Source organism: Lineus longissimus, chromosome 18, assembly GCF_910592395.1.
Source record: "Lineus longissimus chromosome 18, tnLinLong1.2, whole genome shotgun sequence".
Classification (NCBI taxonomy): domain Eukaryota; kingdom Metazoa; phylum Nemertea; class Pilidiophora; order Heteronemertea; family Lineidae; genus Lineus; species Lineus longissimus.
Genome location: NC_088325.1, coordinates 10920332 through 10946691, shown reverse-complemented (window position 1 = coordinate 10946691; position 26360 = coordinate 10920332). Strand labels below are relative to the sequence as shown.

Below are 26360 nucleotides of genomic sequence, written 5' to 3'. Positions count from 1 at the left end.
CATGGGCATCGTTGGTGGACTGCGGCAATAACTGTATGCCGCTTTCCATCAAAATTGGTTTCTATTCATTTTCTGGCGAAAGTATGGCAAAACATATCGCGTACGTTTCAGGGCCAGGATGTTCAACACCGCCAAGCGTGCCACAGGCCACAGTTACAGGGCAGAAGAGCGCATATGCACACGGCGAGTCGGCCCAATACACATGTGGGACTGGGTACACAGGATCGGGAACAGCCACATGTAATAGTGGATCGTGGTCAAATCCGAACTTCTCTTGCACGAGTGAGTACTGGTAGATAATAAAAATAGTAGAATTCCCAATCTTCCAAACAATGGCCACATGTATGCATTAGCATTACGACGCACGTACTGCAACACTACAACAGCTGCTACATTTCCAAGCAGATCAAAAGATATGCTCGGCGCCAGTCATGACTTCCATTGCAGTGGAAGGTCCCGGACTTTGCGCAGGCGCGTTATTATATCTGAATAAACCGATCAATCAGTTCAAATCTGTGTACGATACAATGCAATATCGCAAACGGGGGCGTTCGAATTAAACCACCATGTTTGACGAAGGTATAACATTTGTATTAGTTACTATTGATATTCTTGGCAACCGAGAATCGGGATGAAGGAAACAAATTTGATCAAAAAGCCTACATTTTGAATTGCAGTTAAGAGTTGCGGAAGGCTTACGATATTCAATAATCTATTTGATGTGAGCGAGGGATCAGGTTATCCAAATTACAAGAGTACAGTAACATTCAATTGTAAAGCTGGGTATAAGAGCAACAACGGCCATAACGTTATCACCTGTAAAGCCGACGGCAAATGGAGCCCATCTGAAGCCACCGTTCACAGTGGCTACAAGTGTACCGGTAGGTATAGTGCGGCGGATCTACAAACAGCCTAAGGGAAGGCCTTTCGACCTTTTGATCCCTAAAGCAAAGGCTTTTTTTTAATGAGCCGGAATCGTGTGTAAGCAGGATTCTAGATGGCTGCCAAGGGTGTTAGATATATTCCTCACTGTCAAAGTGATTTATAAGTTCGAACAACATTTGATTAATTAGAAATTGCGAATTTCGTTTCCGACAAGATTCCTCTCCGATTACATTAAGATCGTATTCCATTCCGTAAAGGCTGGTAGGGACATGTTCATGTACAGTTTTTACAACGTCACTGTAAAATTATTAAATGCTGTTCAAATGTTTTATCGATATCTTCGATCCGAGAAAATAGGTCAACATTTTTGATTGATTTTTCAAACCACAATTGTTCATATTCACAGCTAAGCAATGCCCAGCCACAGCCCCGACCGTGACCCACGCGACTGCGACTGTCACCTCATCCCGAACAATTGGAAGCACATTGACTTACACTTGCGACAAATATTACGACCTCACAGGAACTGCGACCGTAACCTGCAAGAAAGATGAATCATGGCAGAATCCAAATGTCCAGTGCACACGTAAGTCATTCGAATACTTCGTGAAGCATGGATAACGAAGCATACAATTGAAGCATACGATTGATGCATTCGATTTCCATTTTTGGCAACACCCCCATTTCGCCTTGCAGTTTTATTCAAAGGAGTTATTTTCGTGAAAGTGTTTTGTGCAGCTGGCTTAACCAGTCATTTATAATAGCCTTCTGCGATACGGCGTACATTAAAACCATGGAAACCATGGAAAACGGAAATGCCTGATTTACCACTCGCCAATTTTTAATGCTGATCGATCTAACTTTATTATCGTTTTTCTTTTCATGTATCTAACGATGTCTATTCCTACACATACTATGAATACTACACTTCATGAATTTTCAACTTAATCATATTTGCAGTGCAAAAGTGTGGCACCGCACCGACCATTTCTAATGCAAAAGCCAGCGTCACAGCAGTCGTCTCACACGGCGGATCTGTAACGTACACTTGCAAAGACGGGCACAGGATGCTGAAGGCCACGGTGACCGCTATCAACTGTGTAGGCAAATCATGGGACAAGATACCAAGCTTCACGTGCGAATGTAAGAGCATCCAGTCGATCGGGAAGAAATATGCTGCAAATGACTGAAAAAAATATGACCCCCCCCCCCCGCCACCTCCTCCTCCCCCACACCCATCCAATCCAACCTGCATGACATAAAAAATGCTTTTGCGTAAGTTGTTCGATAAACATAAACGCCTGATTTACCGCAAAACTAAAATCGATCATGGCCAAATGGCACTATCATGCAAATGATAAAACATGCACCTATACTTAAGTAAAAACTCATTTCTTTGAAGTAATGAGTTTTTGGTAAGTATCATGAGCAAAATGGCATGACGCCACCATCATTTATCAAAGGGTTGCTTTGCTATCTCAGATGAACATTGTCTTATATTTTTCAGCCACATCTTGCGACGCCAGTAAAATCCCGAATGTAAACAAGGCAACGAGGACGCCCAACACATCCAGCGGGACATTACCGCATGGAACGACAATTAACTACAACTGTGATAAGGGACATTACAGTACATCTACCCACGACACAATAAAATGTGAAAATGCTAAATGGACCAAGGCTTCTTTTAATTGTGTCGGTAAGTCATTTGCTGCAAACGCACAACAGACAGCTTAAGACACAGGCACCATGTACATGTATAAGTTTCGCCTAATATTCGTTAAAGATTAGGTTTAGCAACCCTTACGTAGACGAACAGCGATGACACCGAAAAAAAAGCATCTGTCGTGAATCGTATTTAGTTGAGGTCAATTTCAAAACTCCATAATTGTAGCTAGAGTTCGCAGACGTGTGGTTTTTGATAAAAGCAATAAATCATGAAAATTATAGTGACATTGCAGCGTCCTTTCATGACTGTCTTAATCATGAACCAAATTAAACCACAGTACGTAATTCATGATCTCTGTAGAACGAATAACAAATAGCATTGTTTAGGGGTAAATAAACTGCAAAATTCTTATAGCTATCACATTATTTTAGCTGTTACTTGTGAGGGAGTCCCAGAGATCCAGAACGCCCACGCTGATAACCCAAGCGGGAAGTCTATTTTCAACATTGGGAACATTCTCAAATACTTCTGTGACAATGGGAAGTATAGCAATGGCGGTGACAACGAGATCGAATGCAAGAACACGGCAGGAGAAAAACACGGGACGTGGTCGAAAACGAAATTTAAATGCTTAAGTAAGTATTAGGTTTCTCGTTGACTCGTTTCTCGTTAGATCATAAGAGGCAATGTTAGCATGTGCAATAGATGATTCATAGCCTGTGGCGGCTCTACTATCACATGACTATATACTAAACCTCTCCAGAAACGGCATTAAACACATAGGTTTTCAACCTACAAATATCATCTGTATAGTCCAGGTAACCTCGACCCTATCCGCTGCGCAGCTGAGGGTCGGGGAGGCCTCGTTGATTTACCCGAGGCGAGCCATACATTTTCAGTGCATACTGTCCATACCGAATGCTCTGGTATTCCAGATTATTCACTTGGCACGAGGTTACCCATATTTGTGAAAAACACGTGATGATCGGACCCCCGAAGCTGACGCCCTGAAATCTAGTTCATGACGAATGAAATGCCGTCAGGTACCAGTCTCTGTAATGAGTGAATGGAGGAGACCGGTGAAAGAGTCTATTGTCTGTACTGCTTTCAGAAAGTTTCGGTGACAAATACAAAACAAAAAAAAGCTTGGCCTCGTTGTCAACGTCATCATTACCATCATCACTATCATAATCATCCATCTGGCCATGTTGACCTCGCTATGTCTGCTTTTGTAATATTTTTATAACTAAGTATTGCGGCAAGAATTGTGGAATGGCCAACATAAAATTTTAATATAAATACCTGCTGTTGTATTCAGACCCCAAAAGTTGCGGAGCTGCCCCAACAGTCGTTAACGGAACTCCATCGTCAACGGCTACAACCCATCACCACAACGTTGAAGTAACCTATACTTGCGAATCGTGCTACAAGGCGACGTCCGCCAACGCTTTGGTACAAAAGGCAAAATGCGACAATGGGAATTGGGATGGACCGAAGATGTCATGCACACGTAAGTGTGAAGTTCGAGCACACTGCATCATTGTGCAACAGTTCTATTTTTGCTCGATTTTAGTAAAACGAAAACTTTTCAAAACTCAATGTATCTGGTTCTCATAGCATTTTAAACAGAACAATATTGGCAAAAAAAGATTCAATTGCATCCCCTGATAATTACCAGTTTGTGACAGGAACACCTGTGTGCTTAGTGCTGCCCTGTATGACGTTCTCAGTTGGTACTGACGTCAATCCGTACTAACATGTACAAATGAACATACAGAGGGCCACCTGGAAACAAGCATTAGCATCACGGAATGGATGATCATTGTGCAAGGCTATGGTGGTGATTTGACTGGCAAAAGCCGTCTAGAATGCCCAGTCGAAGATGATCCGGCCAAATTCATAAAGGCGTTTAGCTTAATACAGCGTTCAACCACTGAGTAGACAGATTCAGGTCCTTCATGTAAATCTTCACAGAATATGAATAGGCCCTGAAACTGATTAGGAAGAAGTTACACACGTCTAACCCTTAAACGCCCTTTATGAATTTGGCCCGATATGTTTTTCGTTTGGCTGATCTGTGATACAATTCACAAGTCATGCTACAAATTACGTTTTCGATTGTGTTCGGTGCATTATCTTCTTCGTCTCGTATTTACAGGTATTAGCTGTCCAAATGTCGCAGTGACTGCAGCTGTAGCCACTGCAGGCAATTTCGCAACCCAGGGGAAGAAGAGTGATGATGACTGGTGCGGCAGTACGGCTAAATACACTTGTAAGACAGGTTACACGAAGAGCAGCGGTAGCCCCGACATCACATGCCAGAAAAGTGGGAAATGGTCTGATATCAATTTTAAATGTTCTTGTAAGTATGAAGAATGTTCAGCACACAAATACACCACGTTACAAAAAATGATGTCAAACGCACTACACCAGCGCACCAATACTAGCAAATCATAACTCCTTAGCAAAACGTTTACGTGCAGCTTCACTGCATTTCTGAAGTGTGCACGTTCCAAAATAAAGAATGATCAATCAGCAATGCTATATTGTAATGCCATAACTATTGTAATATTTGCAGTGGTTGACTGTGGTGCGGCACCACAAATACCAAATGGAATTGTAAACACCCAAACTACGACATACAACACGGTCGCGTCGTACACATGTAAAACGGGTTTCGCACTGAGAAACAAACAAGATTTCACGTGCTCTGCCAAAGGAAATTGGGAGCCACAACAGCACAGCATGAAGTGTGAAGGTGAGGCTTTATAACCAACTCGCGTTACTATCAAAAGGCATTGTTTACGATAATGTCAAAAGTCGTAACACACGTACATGACAAAATATTTACTTATACAATGTACATCAAATATACATACACAAATCTAATCGGGATCTTTAACTTGGTATTCTACCTTGGCGGTAGCCGAACTCCCCTGCAAAACAAGGACGAGCTCTACCGTGCAAACCCTGACGAAGATACAGATGCTTTTAAGATTTTTGGTAAAGATTTAGTCAACAATTTTTAAAAACTCCCGGGAATACTCCTGTATTTAAATCTTCAGATCCTCAACCGGATCACCTTGTAAAAGCGTGGAGGAAAGTTAGTGAATCCTAACACAAAACTCTGACAGAGAATCGAGTCAGAATTTCGTTCTACATTTAGTGCTTCAATATTCTCTTTTGTATTTTCAAATTCAGCGTCCGAATGCAAACAACCAGGCCACATTACGAACACTACGCATAACGGTGGGAGCAAGACAGTGTTCAACGAGGGTGAAACTGTGACCTACACGTGCATCGACGGCTATACTGGAAGCGGTTCCATTAAATGCGAAGGCGGACAATGGTCCAATGCCAACGTTCAATGCCAATGTACGGAACATACAGTTTCAAATGACCAGATTCCCACCAGTATAACAACTAGTTCTAGCCTCTATATCAAAACAAATATTATGGAGTGGTTCTCCTGCAAGCCCGCTGCAATGACAAAGACCCTCAACCATCTCGATCATAAAATGTCAGAAAGAGCAGCACAGGGGTCTGTTGTATACGTGTCATGCACAAGCTTAAGCTATCCCTACCATTATGCAAGTTCTAACGTACACCTTGTTACATGGTAAAGCAGTCAAAGACTAACCTGCATTTGATCCAAGAGAGTGCAGATCCCCTCAATGCCACGATTGAGCTCCGGCAAGATGAGCCGTTGCCTTCGGCAGAGCACAGGTCGAAACTCTAGATCAGTACTCATTAGCTTCTCAGTTAAGATTGAATTTATTTTCATATAAACATATAAATCTGCATTTGTTACAAAATGCTTGTAATATTCTTAACTAAACTAATATTCTTACAATAATGCTCTACCGAATGTACATGTACATGTGCACGAAACTGAATACGTTCTTACCCACATGTAGATGAACGAATCTTATCCGGTTTTTCAACCTTGGCTGCAATATCAACGCAAATGTACTTAACTCAATGGAACCTAACAATTCATATTCAAACCATTAGCATGAACGCAGAGGATTAACGGATCCTCAAGTTTTCCTCTTTTTCGTTGTAGCAAAACCGTGCCAGTCTCCACAAACAATTCCTAACACCGTTAGCACTGCGGGTTCCAGTTCAACCTTCCAAAGTGGAGCAACCGTCACGTTCTCTTGTACGGCTGACTACGTCGGATCGCCCGTAAAGACGACATGTACGAAGGGAAAATGGTCACCAGTTTCCATATCTTGCAAAGGTTTGTAGAGAAGGGCGTGAATTTTAAGAATTGACCTTAATCTTTTTCAGGGAATGGGTTTATTTTGAAGTTACTTCCAGAGAGTGGGCAGCACATGATTTACAACGTCACTTTTCCCACTCGTGTCATTACACGGATGTTTAAAGAAGTAAAGTCTACTGACGGACAAGCTTGTAAAATGGCGACCGCGACAAAGTGAATTATATGTATACCCGCCTACAATCTCAGACAGAACAATAATTTAAGTGGCATCGGTGTTGCTGCACAGTTTGTAAAATAATATAGTTTTGTTGAAATTTTAAATAAATCGTCACTGTTGTCGAAAGATACTAACTTCGGAGGCTGGTACAACTTTGGCTTCACATGGGACGGCGAAGTGTTCGGCTATCCTTTTTCCCAACCATACTGTTTCATATACATTTTAAAGTGTGTAACGTTTCACTTAAACGGCCGGACGCGGACTTTCATGCTTAAGATACAACATGTCACTTGTCATCCTCTAGTCATGTAGTTCCATATTTCAAACCTAAAATCAATGTCGAACATTCACCTGACAAGTGACATGCAAACAGTGACAGATGACACTCGACAACATGATCGAGTCCAATGCAAGCACAAATCCGACAAAACCAGGCCCTGGCAATCGGCAAAGGATGACAATATATGTGAATACATACTTTGCAATTGTACACTATGTCTTTGCCAATGTTTAATTATTCTACAGGTAATATTCTCAGGGCTATGACTCTCCATACTAATCCATGGGACTGCAAGAACTACACCAATTCAAAAAATTCAGCTAAATTCGTCTTCAAGGGTGAAAAGGGAAATTGCACCGCATATTTGAAAAAGTAAGTGTAATTGACTTTTCAAAGGGTTCTCAAGATATTTAGAAGACCAAGGTACACGTGTGATTTTCTCCGTCAGAAATGGCTTCTAAAATAGGCGTCACAACTCAAAACAAAGTTCCGCATAATTCAATTACAATTTCACAATTACCATCTAACTACAAATTTCGATTTTCTCACGTTGTAGGCCTTTAAACATTACCCGAAGGCAGGAACCCTCGTTCAACGGAGGGTAGGCCTATCAAACATGTCAATTGTCTACATTTCTGATAGGCATATGTCTGTGACAGACATGTATAGCGCAACTTGATGCGTGTAACATTTAAAGCTGAGTTTTACCAAATGCTAACAGCAGAGAGAGCAAAGTGGGAACCCTGCACTTGAGCCAATCTGATGCGAGTATGCGTTTCATTTCTACACAAAACCCATTTCACATTCGTAAAATGTTAATCATGGAGTTTTGTGTTGACCAACAAGCTGCTGTACTGCGGACAGAAATAACGCATGCCCATCGATCTGTAATTTAGGCCAAATGTACTTCAATTGCATGATTGGTCTCCTATTCTTCCACCGAGAATCCTTGCATGTCTGATTTTATTGCTCACATACATCCATCTCTCATTTAGCATCAAACACAACTCTAGTAACACGATTGACATCACAAATTATTGCACGAAGCCTATTGGGAAGGTATTGGAGGTGCACACTTCACATGTGTCTGGTATGGGCTTCAGGTACACCAAGGTAAGTAGTAAACTAACGATTATACTGGTTTACTTGCAGGAACTTAATTGTCTTACCCCTGGGCAATCGGTTTGAAATCAGTTTAAAATGAATAAGATTGTAACTTAGAATATTATAAGAACCGTGTCTGTTTTTGACCTCTGTTTCGCCGTATTTATTTGTTTCCATATAGAGTGGGTTAGCTGGATAGACCCCCGGGATAGACCATGACCCTTCCATAGGGGAAACACAGACAAATCGGTAATTTATTTTACAGCGTTTCAAAACCCAGAAATGAAAACACTCAATAACGTTACACGGGGTTATGATTCTGACAAATTATTTTCTGAAATTATTTTTACCTTCATATCAATATAGACAGGACAACATAGAATAATATAGCTTTAACCCTTGATCACATTTTGTGACTTGGATGATCAATTGAAAGCGTTTCTGGTGTTATTTGTTATGACGGGTTAGCATTGGTGCATATACCAATGCGGTCGAGACGTACGTTATTGAGAGTGTACATTTTTTTGGTCGATTGAATTGGGCCGCTCTAAAGAACAAATAAATAGCCAATGAACTATTCTGTCTTGCAACATTACAAATAACCCCATTGCCCAGATTGATATATAAGGTAGCCACTAACGCTATTTTACATCCCGCTGCACACTTGGTTTTGTTATGCGAATACGCATGGATGCATTGTGCGATTCAAGCATATTTGCTCTCAGTGGAAACCTGATAGACCTATATAATCGTCTAAAACAACGTTTGACGCATACGTGTTGCCTTCGTATTTCAGATAATTGTCTGCGATAAAGGAAATAATTGTTACATGTTCCTTTGCGGCTTCACGAATACCGAGTTCTCCTCGTGCGTCATCAACAATAACAACAACACGTGGGGACGCCTGAACATGACGAAGAAAACCGAGTGGGGTACCAAAGGCCATTCAATCAACGCAACCGTCTGTATGTTGAAAAAGGCGACTCTCGCTACTAGTGTATTTTAAACTGCAAAGTTTCTGGCGTGCTTTTATATTAAAACAAAACAAATATCATCGAGAAAAGTTATTTTGGGCACGTCTTTGAACTTAAATTGACAATCTAAAGAATTTATGACTGTGGTTTACATGCCGGACCAGGCTTGTCACATGCACCGGTTATGAGTTATACAAATTGCACATCTGTCGCAGGTGTGCGTCTTTGTCAGTGAAGCACTGCCTCTGAAAAATAACTGTTCAGCCGTTCTGCGCGAGTCAGGAGCAAGTAGAGACCGATTGTGTCTCCTAGTTCGAGATTCGAAATTCGAAATTCAAAACTAGACTTCGAGATTGACCAATGACTAATGGTCTTCGTGTGTGTAATGCTGTTATAATTGTATATTACTATATGCACTAAATGTACGTACCCACAGACAGCTGCAGTGATGCAGGTACTGTACATTGTAATGGTAGATCAGTCTCATGATGTGTGCTGTTGGTGATATGTGTACGGCCTGTACTACATACAGGTGCACAGTGTGTGTAACGCGGGAGCGATACGATTGGCCATTGGTCAATTTCAACTTTTGAAACTCGAAGTCGGGTCTTGAATTTCTAAGTCGAGTTTTGAATTTCGTATCTCGAAATTAATAGCCTTCCGGGCATATCCAAAGTAAATCGCTATTGACATCGTCGAGCATAAATATCGTGTCGACCGGCATGACACTTATCATTATTACATATATTCTGCCTGTATTCATTTTTAAAACCATTTCAGATAATTCCAGTTTGCATGTTGTGTATACCTGGACATCCCTTCAATATGGCGCAGAATCTAAAGGACTCTACATGATTCGTTTTATCGATCGAAGTGGGAATGAGACGGAATGGTACACAATGAACTCTCTTGGTCGACCGCTGATGGGTTGGAACTGCCCTTGTCAGAACTATTACTGCAGATACTATCGCTACAGAAAATACTATCGCTACAGAGGTTACTCTCGCTACTACTACTACTACCGCATGTACTATAATACGTAAGTTAGAGCAAATTTCCTATGAGAAGGTGCAGCCACTGTTTACACTACTGTAGTAGGAGGCTTTTTCCAGCTGAACAGTTTCTCTGACTTTTTCCTGATTTATCTGACAAAAGTTCGACATTGCCGGACTTTCCTGAGAGATAAAATTTCTAAACAAACCCGAGAAATATGCCAGGCTTCCCAAAATAGGGCAGTAAATATCAAAGGCCTACATTGAATGGGGTGAGCCAAAAACTCCGAGTGACCCTTAATGTGAATACTAACTAACTCACTCGATTAGGTCACCTCATTAACCCCATTCAACATAGGCCTTTGATATTTAATGCCTTAAATCGTATTCAGTGTCCCTCGGAAACGATGTCAATCAAATTTTTCGTTAGTTATTTTCAGACTAAAAATGTTTTCTTCACGATTTTATATTTTTGCGAATCGTTATGTTGTTCACGTAACTAATCGGTGTATAGTATGCAATGTGTCATTTACACTACGTGGCCTACTTGGTGAAATCAATGAACGTGACAATGGACATTTGACGATGTACTTAAATTATCATCCCAATAGGCGCGAATTTCGCTGCGGAGAGGTCTACAAAAGGGGCTCATACCTGTACCACAAAAATACCAAGAAATCTACACCAGTCCCAATTCAAGCGTTTTGGTTCAATCTACCTGACGGATTCAAAATAGCTAGCATTGAAATAGCACCTGACAAGGACATGAAGAAACTCGGAGCAAGTTATAGGGGTTACAATGATGGTTGGTACTTCCATGGGGTAAGTGCGCTGCTGTTTCGTACCTCAAGCAAACACGCCCAGCAAATCGTCATGCAGGGTATAGCATTTTTCAAAAGTGATGATTGTCCAATATCAAGCCTTCAAAGACTAATAAAGAAAGGTAACATATTCATTAGAATTAACAATAAACACAAACTTGCAGTATCGCGAGCCCTATTTCGTGTACTGGTTATGATTGAGAGTAAACTATTCGACATCGAGAGGCAAAGGGTGGGTCAACTTCATGCCCAGAAGGCTTATGATTTAAAGATCGCAATTCAGACCATACGGGGAAAAAATGGGAAGTTTGATACCATCAGTTTGGACTCTTTTGGCTGCGGTCATCTGAGGGAGGGATTCATACAGGCCTGACCATTTTGTCCGATTATGTGTAATCTGCGCCCACACCGGTGATTGAGTGTTTCGGTTTCATTTGTGGCACCATTTTAAGGTTAACGGCCGCTACTCCCAATATCAATAATAGAGTGTTATCACGGTCAGCCATTGTGGAGGGCAGAACCATGATTTTCCGTGCTGGACACAATTGAATCAACTGCTGTCTTGGTCCTGTCTTGGACTTGCTTTCTTTTGTCTATCCCTCCAACATGGCAGATGATGATGTCACGTGAAGCCACTCTATTCCCTAGTGCTCTGAAAGCGGCAAACTCCAAATGCCGAAGAGCTGGTATCAAAAACCCATGAACAAATCTTCTTGCAATTTGAGCAGCAGAAGGATAGGATATCATAGTACACCATGCAATGCATTACCGCACCAGAAAAGTTATTTGGATGAGTGTTTGCGAACCGACCGGTTCAGGTTCCTCCTCTCTAGCGTTATCTTTTTTCTACAGGTTACCGTTGTGTCGATTATGTCAGGATATCGCTTCAACTTCGCTTGCGGTGTGGACAAAATACACAGGTTCTGTGCCCTTGACTTTGACAGGAGTTACAACTTCGCAATGCAGTCAGTGGTAATGCATGATATTCCAACAGGTAAATATGTACTCAACTCTAGTAGGCAACATATCGCTGTTTTGATTGAACTTGACATGCAGGCTGGCTTTTGAATACAGATACATGTACATTATGTAACATAATGGCAAATGAAAAATTCATTCTACTAATTAATCATTTGTTCTTCTTTCGGCAGTTTTCAGATTTCAGCGCAGATTAATCCGAAAGCATTTGAAAAGACGTTGAGTTTAAAAGAACACAAATTTCGTACATTCGGGCAATGTAGTGCTTGTTGATACTCTAGACTGATTCTTCTGATACCGACTCATTGGGTGATATGAATAAAGACTAGCAAATGTACTCCGGTTTTGTACAGGAAGGCCTAGTTTAAATGTACATGGAGATTTAAATAAAAGCATTTGCTAGTCTTTATTCATATCACCCAATATCTCTGGGCATGACCGCCTCCAGCACAATGCACATTGAACAGACCAGGCCCCTTATACTTGATTGGCTCCAGGGCCTATCTGCCTGTCATTCTGAACCCTTGCTGTGAAATCGACACAAAAAACGACAAGGGCAGAAGATGATGTCATGACCATCAGAAATGTTAGCCAACTTGGTGTGCCCCCCCCCCCCCCCCCCCCATTGACTGTCTGGATTGAACAATGTTGAATGGCATCGAACGACGAAAAGCATTATATCTATGGGGGCTTGGCTTGCATATTCCAAAAAGGTCTTATATCGGTGAGTCTACAGTATATCCCTTGACTAGAAAACTAAGGTCACCATTACGTTTTTTCACTGAACGTACAGTCACCTGCTATTCAAGAAAGAAAACCTGCATGCCACATTAATGCTTACACAAGTTTATATCATCTTCTTGTGGACATGTTTATCTAAATCAGTCAGTGTATTTTGTCAAAGTCTTCCAAAGGTGGCACAATGCCACGTTTTAAAATTTCTGAGAGAGCAGGTTGAATGGCCAAGCCCAACCCACTCACACTGACCTTGACGAATTAATTTTTATCAGCCAGGCCTTACCAAAATATAAGAGCGTCATCATAAACGGCCCCACAGGACTTTTTCAATGGCTTGACTTAAGGGTTGGCCATAGGTACCACCGTTTTTGGCAAAAACTTGAAAAACTAAAGCAATTAGAACTGATTCAAAATGGAATGAAAACTGATTTAAAGGGAGGGAGTCAGTTTTTTGGAGAACAAGAAGTGACTTTCACCCTTGAAATTGGCATAAAGTAAGTGCACCACTATCCGGTCGCTAACACTACCTTGTCATGAACTCTCATCAAACGACATTGCGCTAAAATCGCCATGTATGAGTTTAAAACAATTTGTGCCGCCAAAAGTCCCGGTGAACAGATAGCCCTGCAATTGTTTGGGAAACGACTGACAGCCTAGAACTGTGTAACCCGATTCTAAGAATTGTGAGCTAATGCCCGACTTTGTTTCCTTCGCAGCCTCAATCAGAGACGGCAAGATTGCGACTATCACCACATATACCTCTAGCTTATCCAACAAAAACAACATCAGGCTCAGTTTCACGGATAAGAGTGGGATTGAATGTAAGGTTCAGTCGTTTAACAACCAGACAACAGGAAACAGGACCCTCGTGCGATCAAGGCAAGTCATCGATGCATATACTAGTATGTGCACCAAAAGGCAAACACGTATCAGCGGTATACTGAGAGGTACACATGTCCAATTGTCTCTTTCAAATGAGATTTATCAAAACGGGATTATTTATCGAAAACCTAAACAATCATTTATAAAACGATCAACCCTATATGACCAGTCCAGGCCCTGTTGTACCTACATATCAGAATAGGCATATGACGACTTCATGCGCTACCCGATGATTTATCTCTCCGCAAGTTGCCGCGTAAAACCGTCTGCTACCATGTACACAAGCGTCCTGGATACGGGGTATCCAGACGACCTGCTGCCGTAGACTGGCTGGACTTGCAAGGAGACTAACCACAGGTAGAAGATGAAGCCGGAAGACAAGATTATTAATTAACAAGTTTATTGTACTCACAATCACAATCAGTTGGTACTATTCCTATTTCGCTTAGCGCTCATAATATCTTAATCCTGGGTGGGTGGCAACAGAGAGAGAGAGAGTGTGTCCCCGCAACCACCGCTTAAGTATTCAGGAGCCGAGCCACAAGTCCAGAGTCCGGCATTATTATGAAAGGTTGTTAATTAAAGAACTGCCGAGGCCATCTGATATGAGGGGGTCCTGCAAGAACTGACCATGTCAGGTGCCCCCCTCTGGTACACATATACCAGCGGAAAGCCGTGATTGGACAGCCACGTATCAGGTGACCACGACCGGGACGCTAAGCAATACTTCTACGAGCGAAACTAACCAGCTATCCCTTTAAGACATGACTTACGAAACTTTGTTTATTAGACTCCGAACGCGTGACTCAAACTCCCGAACTTTTGACCAATGGGATTACTTAAGAAAGGTGCAAAACAAAGGCGAAGAGCTTACCAAATGAAGATAAGGCCAGTCCCTATCCGTTTTACAAATTAACCCTACCGTGAAGCCTATTGTTTAAGAACTTCATGTAACAGATGTACATACCTTTCGCAAAAAAATACATTCCGACATTACGTATGCAAAATACATTAAAAAAAATAATTACTATTTCTTTCTCATCTTTTGCAGAACCCAGGATTTCCACATAACCTGTCCCAAAAAGATGAGCACGCCAGTCAAAATTGAATTACAGAACACATTTGATCACGATTACGAACCATGGGGCTTCTACAAGGTAACCCATTACAATATAGTAGCATGGGGGAAAGCGGACCCTCCTTTTATTTGCATTGGGAAATAAAGTCCGTCACAGGGGATAGTCCGTTCTACGCCCAATGCAACTACAAGACGCGGTTTCCTTGTTGCTTAACTTACCAGCGAGTTTTTTTTTCAACCTTCACAACAACATTGAATAATGACACTTCTTAATCAAAAATACTTTTAGGCGTCTATGAGCAATATTATCTAAATAATAAAAACCCCTTGGCCCTCTGTTTTATAATGTATGGAATGAACGTAGGGCGTATTTTCATCGTAAATTTCCATCTTAAATATTAGAAGTCATATATTGCTTCATTATCTTAAATGAAAAAACTCCTTTGTTGAGTCTGTTGTGTAGAGTATAGAATGTCGTGTGGCGTATTTCTGAAGGAGACACGTTTTATTTCATGAAAAAAAAATTCACCGGTTAGAATATCATGGTCTATATTGTATGAATGTTGCTCTATTTCTGCCAAATAATAAGGGAAAAATCGATGACGTCTTTGCTGCAATTAACGCAATGTGCTCATTAAATTAGGGATTGAATAAGTGCATTAGAAAGGTTGATTAGTAAATGCGAGCGGACTTCAACAGTCAATGAATATAAAAAGAGAAAGGATTACCCGAAATAAAATTGACTAGCGGGAGACATTTGATGATGCATTTTCGTGCGATACCGTACACTGCAAGTAGAACATCTATTAAGGACACCCTCGGGACTTAGAAGTGCTGTCCTTATTAGAGAGGTGTCCTGATTAGATAGGTCAAATTGAATAGGAACAACCACTTTGGGACCAAAACTAGTGTCCTTTATAGAGAAGTTCTCTTTAATCATGTTAACGGAGTTAGTGGCCGCTAAGGGAGGTTCCGCTATAAATGAATCACAAAGCATTTTGGAAACTTTCAATACCTGCAATGTACGGCAACACATCATGGATTGGATACGCAGAATTTTCATTGATACCCAATTAAATTTCATGAAACATCTAGTGAAATAATGTAGCTGTACAAAATATGTAGGCCAACACATGTACGTATCACATCATCACTGTAAAACTCCTTTGATGTGTCCCTTAATAATAGGGCCATGTTGTGAAGCACAGCTATTATTCCTCGACGCGAGTCCATCTCAGTGATCAATAGATGGGGAACTTTTAATTACTTTGTGGCAGATATGAGATGGTGTCTTTTTGAAATCGCGTGCTGCCACAGCGCATAAGATTCTGGGCAAAGCCTGTTCGGCAGTTATTTAGGGCTTGATCAAAACAAACCGTGCAGTATTTAGAAATTCTTATCTGACTTCTGACCGTTTTTTCCCCAAGTTCTCACGTTTTCTCTTGAGTGGACCCATTTTATGAGCATCCATTTGTTCATCCAGTCTAACTTTTTAAAAGTTGCCAAAATCTTGCGGCCTACTATAGATATTGATAGAATTTTGACTTTTCACTGTTATTGCAGATCTGCATCACACCGACCAACTACTACCCCAAGGTGTTCACGTGTTTCACTTGTGGGACTTACTACAGCCCATGCCGATTGCTAAATAGGACAAAAACACTACCCAACCCGTTTGTGCGCAAGTATTCCGCAGCTTAGTATTGAGAGCACAGCTATAATAGAATTATGACACTTTAATCACTTTACGATTTATGAGGAAACTTTATCACACGAAACGTTTCCTACCACACCAGTACAGTGTTTAACCCTCATCGAAATCGTAAAACTATGCAATCTGATCACCGCATAATGTTTTCAGATTGAGACAAGAATTTTAGCGGCAAATCCATACTGACTTACTTTTTGAAACGTCTATAATGTATAAACTTAAGATTTAGTGGAAAAAAAGATACTAAGTAATAGACATTTCAACTTTGTCGAGAAGGTAATACAGTATTCGTGCACTTTAAACCTGGACATGCCAATGCCTGTATATTCTTTTCGGTTCTCAAAATATTCAAAAGTGTCACTGACTCCAAAATTTCTTAGTATCGTGATTATTCCAAATAGCATAATATACTAGAGATCCTCGGTTTGAGAGACATTTCAAAATTGTATCTGAACTGTAAAAGGCAAAATTGATCATTAGTTGCCTGCAAACTTTCAATTGCTTGACTATGTACCCTGACTACACTTTGAACCACATTGCCCCTCAAAGACACATTTTCATTGGGCCACCCGATATATACGTATTTTTTACTTTATTTCAGAGAATTACAAAATCGAAACATTGACGCACTACCGTGTAAGCACCACGTCCATCCAAGTGGAGCTTACCGACTATGCTAGAACCAAATGCGTCGTACCAACCATGAACATGATTAATAACAAACGCAAAAACCTTTCAGGACGGTGAGTATACGTGTACATCTATCATGCAATTTAGTTTCAATGATCGCGCAGACCGGTTAAATAACTGCTGCAAAATCGAAAAACGACAGGCTGAAACAAGACGGCTATGGCAAGCGGAGTGTCCAGTAATTAAAAAAACCTAGATTTATTCAAGAAAACCTGGTTTTTTACCTAATAAACTAAGTTTATTTGGAAAAAATATAGTTTTTTTTAAAACAACCTTGTTTATTAGCTAATAAACCGAGTTTCTTTAATGAAACCAAGTTTTTTTACTTTCTTTCCTAATAAAGTAGGTTTTTTAACAGAAACTAACATTTTATGCTGAAAAACCTGGTTTATTACCTAAAAAACTCGATTTTTTACCACATAATCGTATAAAATATAAGTTTCTGTACAGAAATGTCCATTTATTCAATAAAACAAGGTTTATTACCAAAACAACCTAGTTTATTTAAAAAAAATAAGTTTGTTACTAATAAACCTAGTTTTTTTAAATAAACCTGGTTTATTAGAAAACTTAGATTTTTAAACCTCGATCCTATCTACATTGAGTTATCTGGGATGAGGTTAGGGTCTCACTAACTAGTTTACAGAGTGCAGTGCAGTGCAGCATTAGTACCACGTGGTGCCGAGGTTGCCCATCCTCGTCCCGATAACATCGCGGATTTGTGTACATGGGGCGAGGTAGAAAATACAAGTTTCTCGATAGAAAGTAGGTTTTTGCACACCGTTTGTCCAGTTATTCAAAACAACCTACATTTTTACAATAAAACCAGGTTTTATTGCAAAAAACTAAGTTGGTTTGTATAAGACCAAGTTTTTTACGTAAAAAGGTAGGTTTATTAGCCATTTGTCCAGTTATTGTTAATAAACCAAGATTCTTTGCTATAAAACTAAGTTTATTACCACTGGATGAAAACTTATATTTTAGGGAATAAAACCAAGTTTATTTGTTAAACTTGACATTTGTGGATAGAAACAAGGTTTATTAGGTAAAAAACTTGGTTTTATTAAAGAAACTCGGTTTATTAGCTAATAAACAAGGTTGTTTTAAAAAAACCTATATTTTTTCCAAATAAACTTAGTTTATAAGGTAAAAAACCAGGTTTTTTGAATAAATCTAGGTTTTTTTAATTACTGGACACTCCACTTGCCATAGACGGCGTCATAACCATCGAACACCTTGGTACATGTATACCCATATGTGACTCGCTCTACCAAAACTAGGCGCTTGTCGCATCTGAACTCGACAGGTTGATACGGACTTGTTGTTCATTTCCCTATTGTAGACCTTTTGTGAAATCTATTACAAACTGATTTGGTCACATTTCACAAAAGGTCTACAATAGGGAAATGAACAACAAGTCCGTATCAACCTGTCAAGATCAGATGCGACAAGCGCCTAGTTTTGGTAGAGCGTGTCACATATAGTCAACCCATTATCTAATTATCAAAATCGAACATGTCGAACGTAGGTTATTAACAGCGTCTTTAAGTCGTTTTGATTGCCTCCATACATAGTCTAATACTATTAAGCCCCACGCGGAGGCGCTAAAGCGGCCACGGCGGGGGGGGGGGCTAATTGATAACAATTCTATTTTTGCTATCCGTGATAGAATTTGGTTCATACCACGATCTTCGGCTAGGAATAAGTTTTAGTGTTATACGACGCGAATAAAATTACTAACGGATAGTTTTTCGATATGAGTTATCTATTTCGATCATAAATTACACGAAGTTGATTGTTAGTATGCACTGGCAATTAATATAATAAATATTTCATGTTTGAAAATCAGTGACCATCTTCTGTAATATACGCTGTCCCTACGTTAAGCTCCCGATTACTGCCCATAAGTCCGAAGGTCCATAAGTCCGAAGGTTCACAAGTCCGAAGGTTCACAAGTCCGAAGGTTCACAAGTCCGAAGGTCCACTAGTCCGAAGGTGCAAAATTCCGAAGGTCCATAAGTCCGAAGGTCCATAAGTCCGAAAACAAAATTTTGAAATTGATGATTTTTGGCCTATTAAACCAAAATTCTTCCTTGTATCAACACTTTCAGCTCCAAGGGTTTTTTCAGTGTTTTCCGTGGGGGGGGGGGGGCAGCGTTCCCCCGATATTACCCCTTAATAAAAATAATCCAGCATGACCAGTATATCTTTTCCGTGGCATTCTTGTTACAATGGTAGCGAAAGTCATTGAAAATTAAAACATTTGAGTCCTTCCTCAGCCCTCTTGTCACGTACGCCATGCTAAAAAATTACTACCTGCACAGAAAATCGCGTGATGCTGGGTCAGGGTGGTTCGCAGAATCGGGTTTCCACGTAGGCTCTATTTGATGATTTCGCGTATTATTGATGCTAAATAGACGGGCAACTAAGAATAACATAACAGGCTTAAAACTGGGACTTCGAACTCATGAACCTTCAGACTTGTGAACCTTCGGACTTGTGGGCCCTTTTACATTATTTTCGGACTGGTGGTCTTTCGGACTTACGGACCTTCGGAACTGTGGACCTTCGGAATTATGGGTCGCTTTCAAAATGGGATTTTGCTATGTGGTATTATGGACCTTCGGACTTATGGGCAGTCACTAAGCTCCCGAAAGGTGGCTAGTTTGCAGACACCATTTGCCAATTACGAGCAACTCTCTGAAATGTAATGCAAGAGAGTGATTGTGTCACTCGACTCGATACAACGACAACTCTGGCAAACATATCATAGTGACGTTAAGTGCCTCGTGTGGACTCGGAAAGTTGAAAGGTTTCCTCAGGGCCAAAAGTTGTGCATGCTTTGACGCATAGGCCTAACGCGTTTTTCTACAATCAAATAATTGAAATTGGAACACACTTCCAGAAAAAATATAAGTCACTAATCAACGAGGAACAGAACAAGCGTAATGCAATTTGAAACGACCTTTAATGACTATCAGTATATAATTGTTTTCATTTGTTATCTAATATATTGTAGCCAAACTTGGATAGTTAAGTGTGTGACTCAGGGGCAGAAGATGGGCAAGATAAGATACATCAAGTTCAGCAACAGGAGAACAGCCCGTAAAAAAAGTGGATGGTGGTTCATGTTAAAGGTGAGTGCACTCTTTAAAAAAATCCTAAGCCCTATGGGCATTATTTGGTTCATCTTTTAGGAAGGGTGTTGGACGTAGGGTGCGCACTATTTGCGTTATTTGCGAGTATTTTAATGAAACTTCAAATGTCACAATTGGGAGTTTACTGCACCCTTTATACATATCCTATGCCCTATGAACTTTGGTCCAAATTGATGCCGATAACACCATTTATGAATAACCGATAGTGTACATTGGTCAAAAATTCGGAGGTGGCGCTCACTTTAAACATATCAATATCCTCTACACGTTGGTTCATCTTGGAGAAGATGCAGGGTGTGGGGTGTAGGGTATGCACCATCTTTGTTATCAAAACCATAACTGTCACAATTGAATGAGAATTCCCTATCTTTTCTATATTGATAAATATTTTTATTGATAAATATTTGATCTATTAAAGAGTCGAGGTTCTTTGCGAAGTCTGCAAACGCCAATCGCCTGCGAAAGTTTTACCGCAGTGTAACCACGGTGGCTAAAGGTATCGGTTTGCCAAAGAAAAATACGTGCTTACATGGAGAGGAAATGACGACACAAAATAATCATACAAAATACTAGTTAACTTTGAGGGGCGTAAGGCACCTATTCCATAGAGCTATACCCTATACTATACTATACGCGAACAATAGTTTCATGGTCATGCACCCTTTGTGAAGCCATTGTTCGCGTATAGTGTAGTATACCGTATACCTCTATGGAATAGGTGCCTAATGCACCTATTCCATAGAGCTATACCCTATACTATACTATACGCGAACAATAATTTCATGGTCATGCACCCTTTGTGAAGCCATTGTTCGCGTATAGTGTAGTATAGGGTATAGCTCTATGGAGAAGGTGCCTAAGGCACCTATTCCATAGAGCTATACCCTATACTATACTACACGCGAACAATAGTTTCATGGTCATGCACCCTTTGTGAAGCCATTGTTCGCGTATAGTGTAGTATACCGTATACCTCTACGGAATAGGTGCCTTAGGCACCTATTCCATAGAGCTATACCCTATACTATACTATACGCGAACAATAGTTTCATGGTCATGCACCCTTTGTGAAGCCATTGTTCGCGTATAGTGTAGTATAGGGTATAGCTCTATGGAGAAGGTGCCTAAGGCCCGCATTTTTAATTGTTATCCAACTGTACCCCTTCAACACTGTAATGAGAGGGCCTTGTATATAATTATTGTGTCGGACCTTTATTTTACCTACCGTGATGGGTTAACAGTATCGACAACTCCTCATAACACCCAGGTGGTAGCATGAAATTGACATCATCATGTTATAAACACCCGCAGGTGGTGTCTGCAAACAATCCCTAGGTCTTTATGATCGGTCTTGTAATACATTTCTTCCAAATCAAGCATTGTATGTCCCTGGTATAGAGTACCTGGGGACGGAAAAAACGTGACGTAGCCCGTTTGCAAACTTAGCTCATTGTCAGAAATTCAGGTAATATCAATTCATCCACTGGTTTTCATTAGTAAAAAGATTACCACAAAAACACGACTTTCTATATTTTACAGGCGACGTTCTTTTCAAAACACAAGAGTAGGTACGGCCGAGCGAAAAAATGCTCCAAGACATTCCCCAGATATGGTAGGGTTCGGTATTATATCTTCTATGGGACATTTACAATATATTGTTAGAGGTAAGTTTCTCAGTGAGCATGCATAGGCCTCTCAAAGACCATAGCCGAATTTGCTCTATCCGCCAGCGCAAAACCAGTTGACTTCAGTCAATACCGCCATGGTTACCATATACATGTAGCACGTAATGAAGTTATGTGATGTTCTTGGAACAGCTGATGGGGGAGATTACCATATTTGATGTCAGGAAACAGCTCGGAGGAATATGGCAGACCAAAATGGGAAAAAAATAGCAATTGTTCGTCTTACCGCAGATTTCTGATCACGTTTCAAGTAGATGACCCAAAATCAGAATTGCGTTGATGCGTTTTTCTTTTTCGGCATTCACTGCTCATGACTCTGAAAATGAAATGGCCAGGGCCATTGTGCTCACCTGTCGAAATGAAAGGGAGAGTTTGAGGAAGAACTTGTCATTGTTAGGGGTTAATCATGCAATAGTTGTGGGATGATGTGGTTTGTCATGAAAAAGTGGAGTTGGTCATATTTTGTTCCGCGTGCACATGTTACTGACGTTGGAATAAGTGAATCGTTATTTGTGGGAGAAGCTGAGAGATATTTTCTGGCCAAGTAAAACGGGTTTACATGTGTCTTAGCTATTCGGTGACTATTGAAAATAAACAGCGCATTAACATTTTGTAAAACCTGCTGTCATTGGCCGAAATTTCAAATGAATGGGATGTAGCTGTGGAATTGCGTGTGATTACGCTATCTTGAAAGGAGTATTATCCTCGGCTTGTGATTGGAGAGAAATGTTGAAAAATATGATACAAGAACGATTGAAGCAAGGAATGCACAGTATAGAATATGACGTAGGCTACTGAGTAACTAGGTAGCAGTTTGTATTCGTTTTTGAGACAATATGAGCACTCGTGACACGTTTACAAAAGTTAAAGCAACTATTTTTTAGTGGATGTTTACCCAATGAGTAGCGTCTGGGTCATTTTAAGCCGTTAACATGAGTTTAAAAGCGCATAGTGTAACGAAAGGTTCCGGCTTGACGCTAATTCCGATGACGGCATCCGCCATTTTGCCGTATTCTCGAAACTTCGGGATCGTCAAATGGAATGGACATCACATAACTTCTGACACACACTGCTACAATTCATCATTTTATTGTTCTTTAGCAGTATTATTACGCTACTCGTATTGGCAGAGCAGCTTGAACACAACTGCGCTTTGCATTGACCAATATTCCCCATTCCAAACCGAAGGACAATCCGACAAGTTTGTCATTTTACCTTCCAATCATAGTCAAAATTTTCTGAAACAATCAGCAATGAGAACAAACTAATAATTTTAAAACAATCACAAGAATGTAATCAACACATACCATCTGGTCTGAAGAGCGGATGATCGACTTATACCATTGATTGAAGGTGATTTAATTCCTTGTTCGTCTCGCTTCAAACTTATAAAATGGCTGGCGTCCATACTTGTAGCATGCAGCTCTAGCGGCGCAGAACAACACTGCGCATCTGGGATACCGACGGATTGCCTCGAACCGCGAAATTCAAAACTGCTGGCAATGTGCCAATTAACATGTTTGCCCAATACCGCCAACTAGTGATGTGAAACGTAACTAATATATTTGATATCGAAACCACTATATCATGCAGACCTCTAAAACTTCATTTCAAACTTCAATCTGCTGGAATAAAGCAAATGGGCTTTTTTAACCTTGACCTACTTATAACTGAACTGTAGGTCACACTGACCTAAATCTGTGTCAGCATGTAGAGATGCATAATAGGTGTCTACATATTAAATTTAGAGAGTCTATGACCAATAGTAAAGAAACGTGCCCCATCAAAGAAATTTTAGAGTTCGACCTCTGTGACCTTGAAATGAAGGTCAAATCAAAAACCCGTGTGATATGTGATGTACCTTTATTAGATACACCCACCATAAAATGTTCATCGCTCTAGCTTTAACCATAAGCTTCAAAATGACAAAAATAGGTTTTTAAAGACCGCCACCTATATGGCAGACCAGCAGTCAAATTGCACTGATTTTCATTCTGAATGAAGGTCTTGCCTAGGGGTACCCACACACCAAGTATGAACTTTCTGGGTCAAACGGTTAAGAAACGTGCCACTATTTTGTCAAAAGTTAACGACGGACGACGACGACAACGACGACGACGACGACGACGACGGACGCCCGACGGCGCAGTATCGTATAAGCTCACCTGACAGGTGAGCTAAAAACTTGCCGTTCCTGATAACTCTCTTTTCTTTTCATCTATAATCGATTATGGTCTTATTCGGTTCTGTATTTTTTATCAATCATGTTCCGTTGTCTTTTTCAGAGTTGGTGTTTGATCTAAGAAGGACTGGAGAAAAATTATACAAGGGCACCGACTATAGTTCGTTGGGGGGTTTTTCTCCAAAATTTTATTAAATGTGACAGTCACCTTTTATACAGTCATGTCCATATCAAGCTAGCTAAGATAACACATCTGCGCCTTTTTTCCGGAAGGACCAAGACACATACGTGAAAAAAAACTTGCCTGAAGTAGGCTTCCATATACAGAATGTTGTGATTAATTTTGACTTTCTGTTGTATTGTCAACAAGACGTTGTATTTCCTCACAATCAGGTTTATGTTATCCTTAATTCTGGAAACCAGAAAGATTTTGATACGATTCGGCATTTTGATAGCTATTTACCATTAACTTTGATTTCGAATTGATAACCATTAATGCGTCATTAACTGTAATTATCACCACATTTTCGAAACCAAAAAAGAAGAAAAAAACCCGCAAGTAATGAAATTGAGCGCCATGGCGTTAGCCATGTCTTCAGCTGGCCTGGGCATGTGTGTGTGTGTGCTTTAGGTCACATGACGTTTCATTTCATTTGCATATAGTGTACATTCATTTTGGCTGCGTTTGAAACATTTAGAACAAAACTTCCTTGTGCTGAGGCATGTTTTCAGTTGGTCATTGCATGTTGGGTAACTAGGAATCGCGTTTTTTTCCTTTGTGATCAACACTTTCTTCTTGCATTATTTTGGCACTAGCATTGGCATCATTAGGGCGTGCAGAGTTTAGTAATTGATGCAGCCTAAGTGATATAACAAAAACGATGCCTAAGCAGAACGCATTAGACTATTTTGAACATGAAAAATTATCTTCACATGATATTGCCGGTGCTGCCATGACTATTTCTTTAAATCGGTAATAAAGCAAAAGGATTGATATAAACACACCCGCACACACATTCTAGCTTTAAAATGACAAATAATCCCTGGATGCAACTGCAGTTCGACCATGGAACGCCTATGTTATAAGAATGAATCACTACGCTTGATTGTCTCACCAACCCAAATATATTGCAGTGTGTATTTTACAGTTGAGGTACGATTGAGGTGTATTGTCGATGCACTTTTTTTCAACATAACTGAAGAAACTACATGTATGGTACCATGGTCTATGTCTAAATGCCATTCTATCCTAACAATCTAGAATCGCGTATTGTATTGTATAGTCAACGATTTGAACCAACCCTTAGTGAAAAAATCGGTGTCCCGAAAATAATTTTCGATTTTCATGAGTTGTTTTTCTCTCCGGTCCAGTTTATGTGATAGGTAGTAAAATGTAGAACATTTCACTCAATGAAGCAGTTTCTGTTTAGAATAAAGGACTGTTTTTTAGCTATGTGAACCGGCTATAAAATTTGGTCAGCGACTTGGCTGTTGTTTCACTTTGTGGCCCAGCCCATGCTGTCTAGCAGTTTTGGACTGGTGTATCAATCGGCAAGAGCACATTCTGCCAGGAACTGCTGAATCATACGGATAAACAGATTCATCTGTCTGGTATTTGTAACGTGCAATAATCAAGTTATTTCAATGTTGCTATATCATACTGGGTAACCAACTGTGACTGATTCGATCTGCAAGATCTGCAGAATATGTAGCAGTTATCTGTGATATCCTGATAAGTGAAATAAACTAAATGATAATTAGTTTGTTTTCAATTTGTTAAATTATTTTTTTGTGAACATGCAGCACAGCCGTTGCATTATAATTATGGCGCTGATGGCATGCTAATTTTGGCCCACATCTAAATTACGTTCGACAGCATCTCTTCGATATCCCTCCTTTCTTCGGTGTATCAAAAACGAAACACGTACCTGATGTACATACTATTTATAAGGCATATATAGGCATTTTCTGAGGCCGTTTAAGCCCACAATATCTCACTGGAACGTAAAAACTGGAGTCAGTTTTTTAAAGATTCTGACGGGAAAAGGGTATCTATACTATAATGCGCGTTGTGGCCGCTAAATAGGAGGC

The 26360-nt window shown here is 40.2% G+C and overlaps 1 protein-coding gene across 1 annotated transcript in view; it reads left to right on the top strand.

The window, feature by feature from the left end:
- The window catches only part of LOC135502265 (sushi, von Willebrand factor type A, EGF and pentraxin domain-containing protein 1-like), a 30567-nt gene extending 4538 nt beyond the window's left edge, over positions 1–26029 (top strand). Inside the window, exons 7-30 of the mRNA XM_064794945.1 lie at positions 112–282; positions 678–881; positions 1292–1471; positions 1846–2028; positions 2393–2584; positions 2986–3189; positions 3873–4064; positions 4713–4916; positions 5133–5312; positions 5756–5929; positions 6621–6797; positions 7522–7648; positions 8272–8389; positions 9177–9345; positions 10135–10393; positions 10958–11168; positions 12020–12161; positions 13600–13762; positions 14817–14922; positions 16407–16524; positions 17156–17297; positions 20264–20381; positions 21942–22066; positions 24373–26029. Of these exons, the coding sequence (XP_064651015.1) occupies positions 112–282; positions 678–881; positions 1292–1471; positions 1846–2028; positions 2393–2584; positions 2986–3189; positions 3873–4064; positions 4713–4916; positions 5133–5312; positions 5756–5929; positions 6621–6797; positions 7522–7648; positions 8272–8389; positions 9177–9345; positions 10135–10393; positions 10958–11168; positions 12020–12161; positions 13600–13762; positions 14817–14922; positions 16407–16524; positions 17156–17297; positions 20264–20381; positions 21942–22064 (3857 nt within the window). The 3' untranslated portion in view covers positions 22065–22066; positions 24373–26029. The remainder of the gene's footprint in view (positions 1–111; positions 283–677; positions 882–1291; positions 1472–1845; positions 2029–2392; positions 2585–2985; positions 3190–3872; positions 4065–4712; positions 4917–5132; positions 5313–5755; positions 5930–6620; positions 6798–7521; positions 7649–8271; positions 8390–9176; positions 9346–10134; positions 10394–10957; positions 11169–12019; positions 12162–13599; positions 13763–14816; positions 14923–16406; positions 16525–17155; positions 17298–20263; positions 20382–21941; positions 22067–24372) is intronic.
- Positions 26030–26360: the final 331 nt, after the last annotated feature.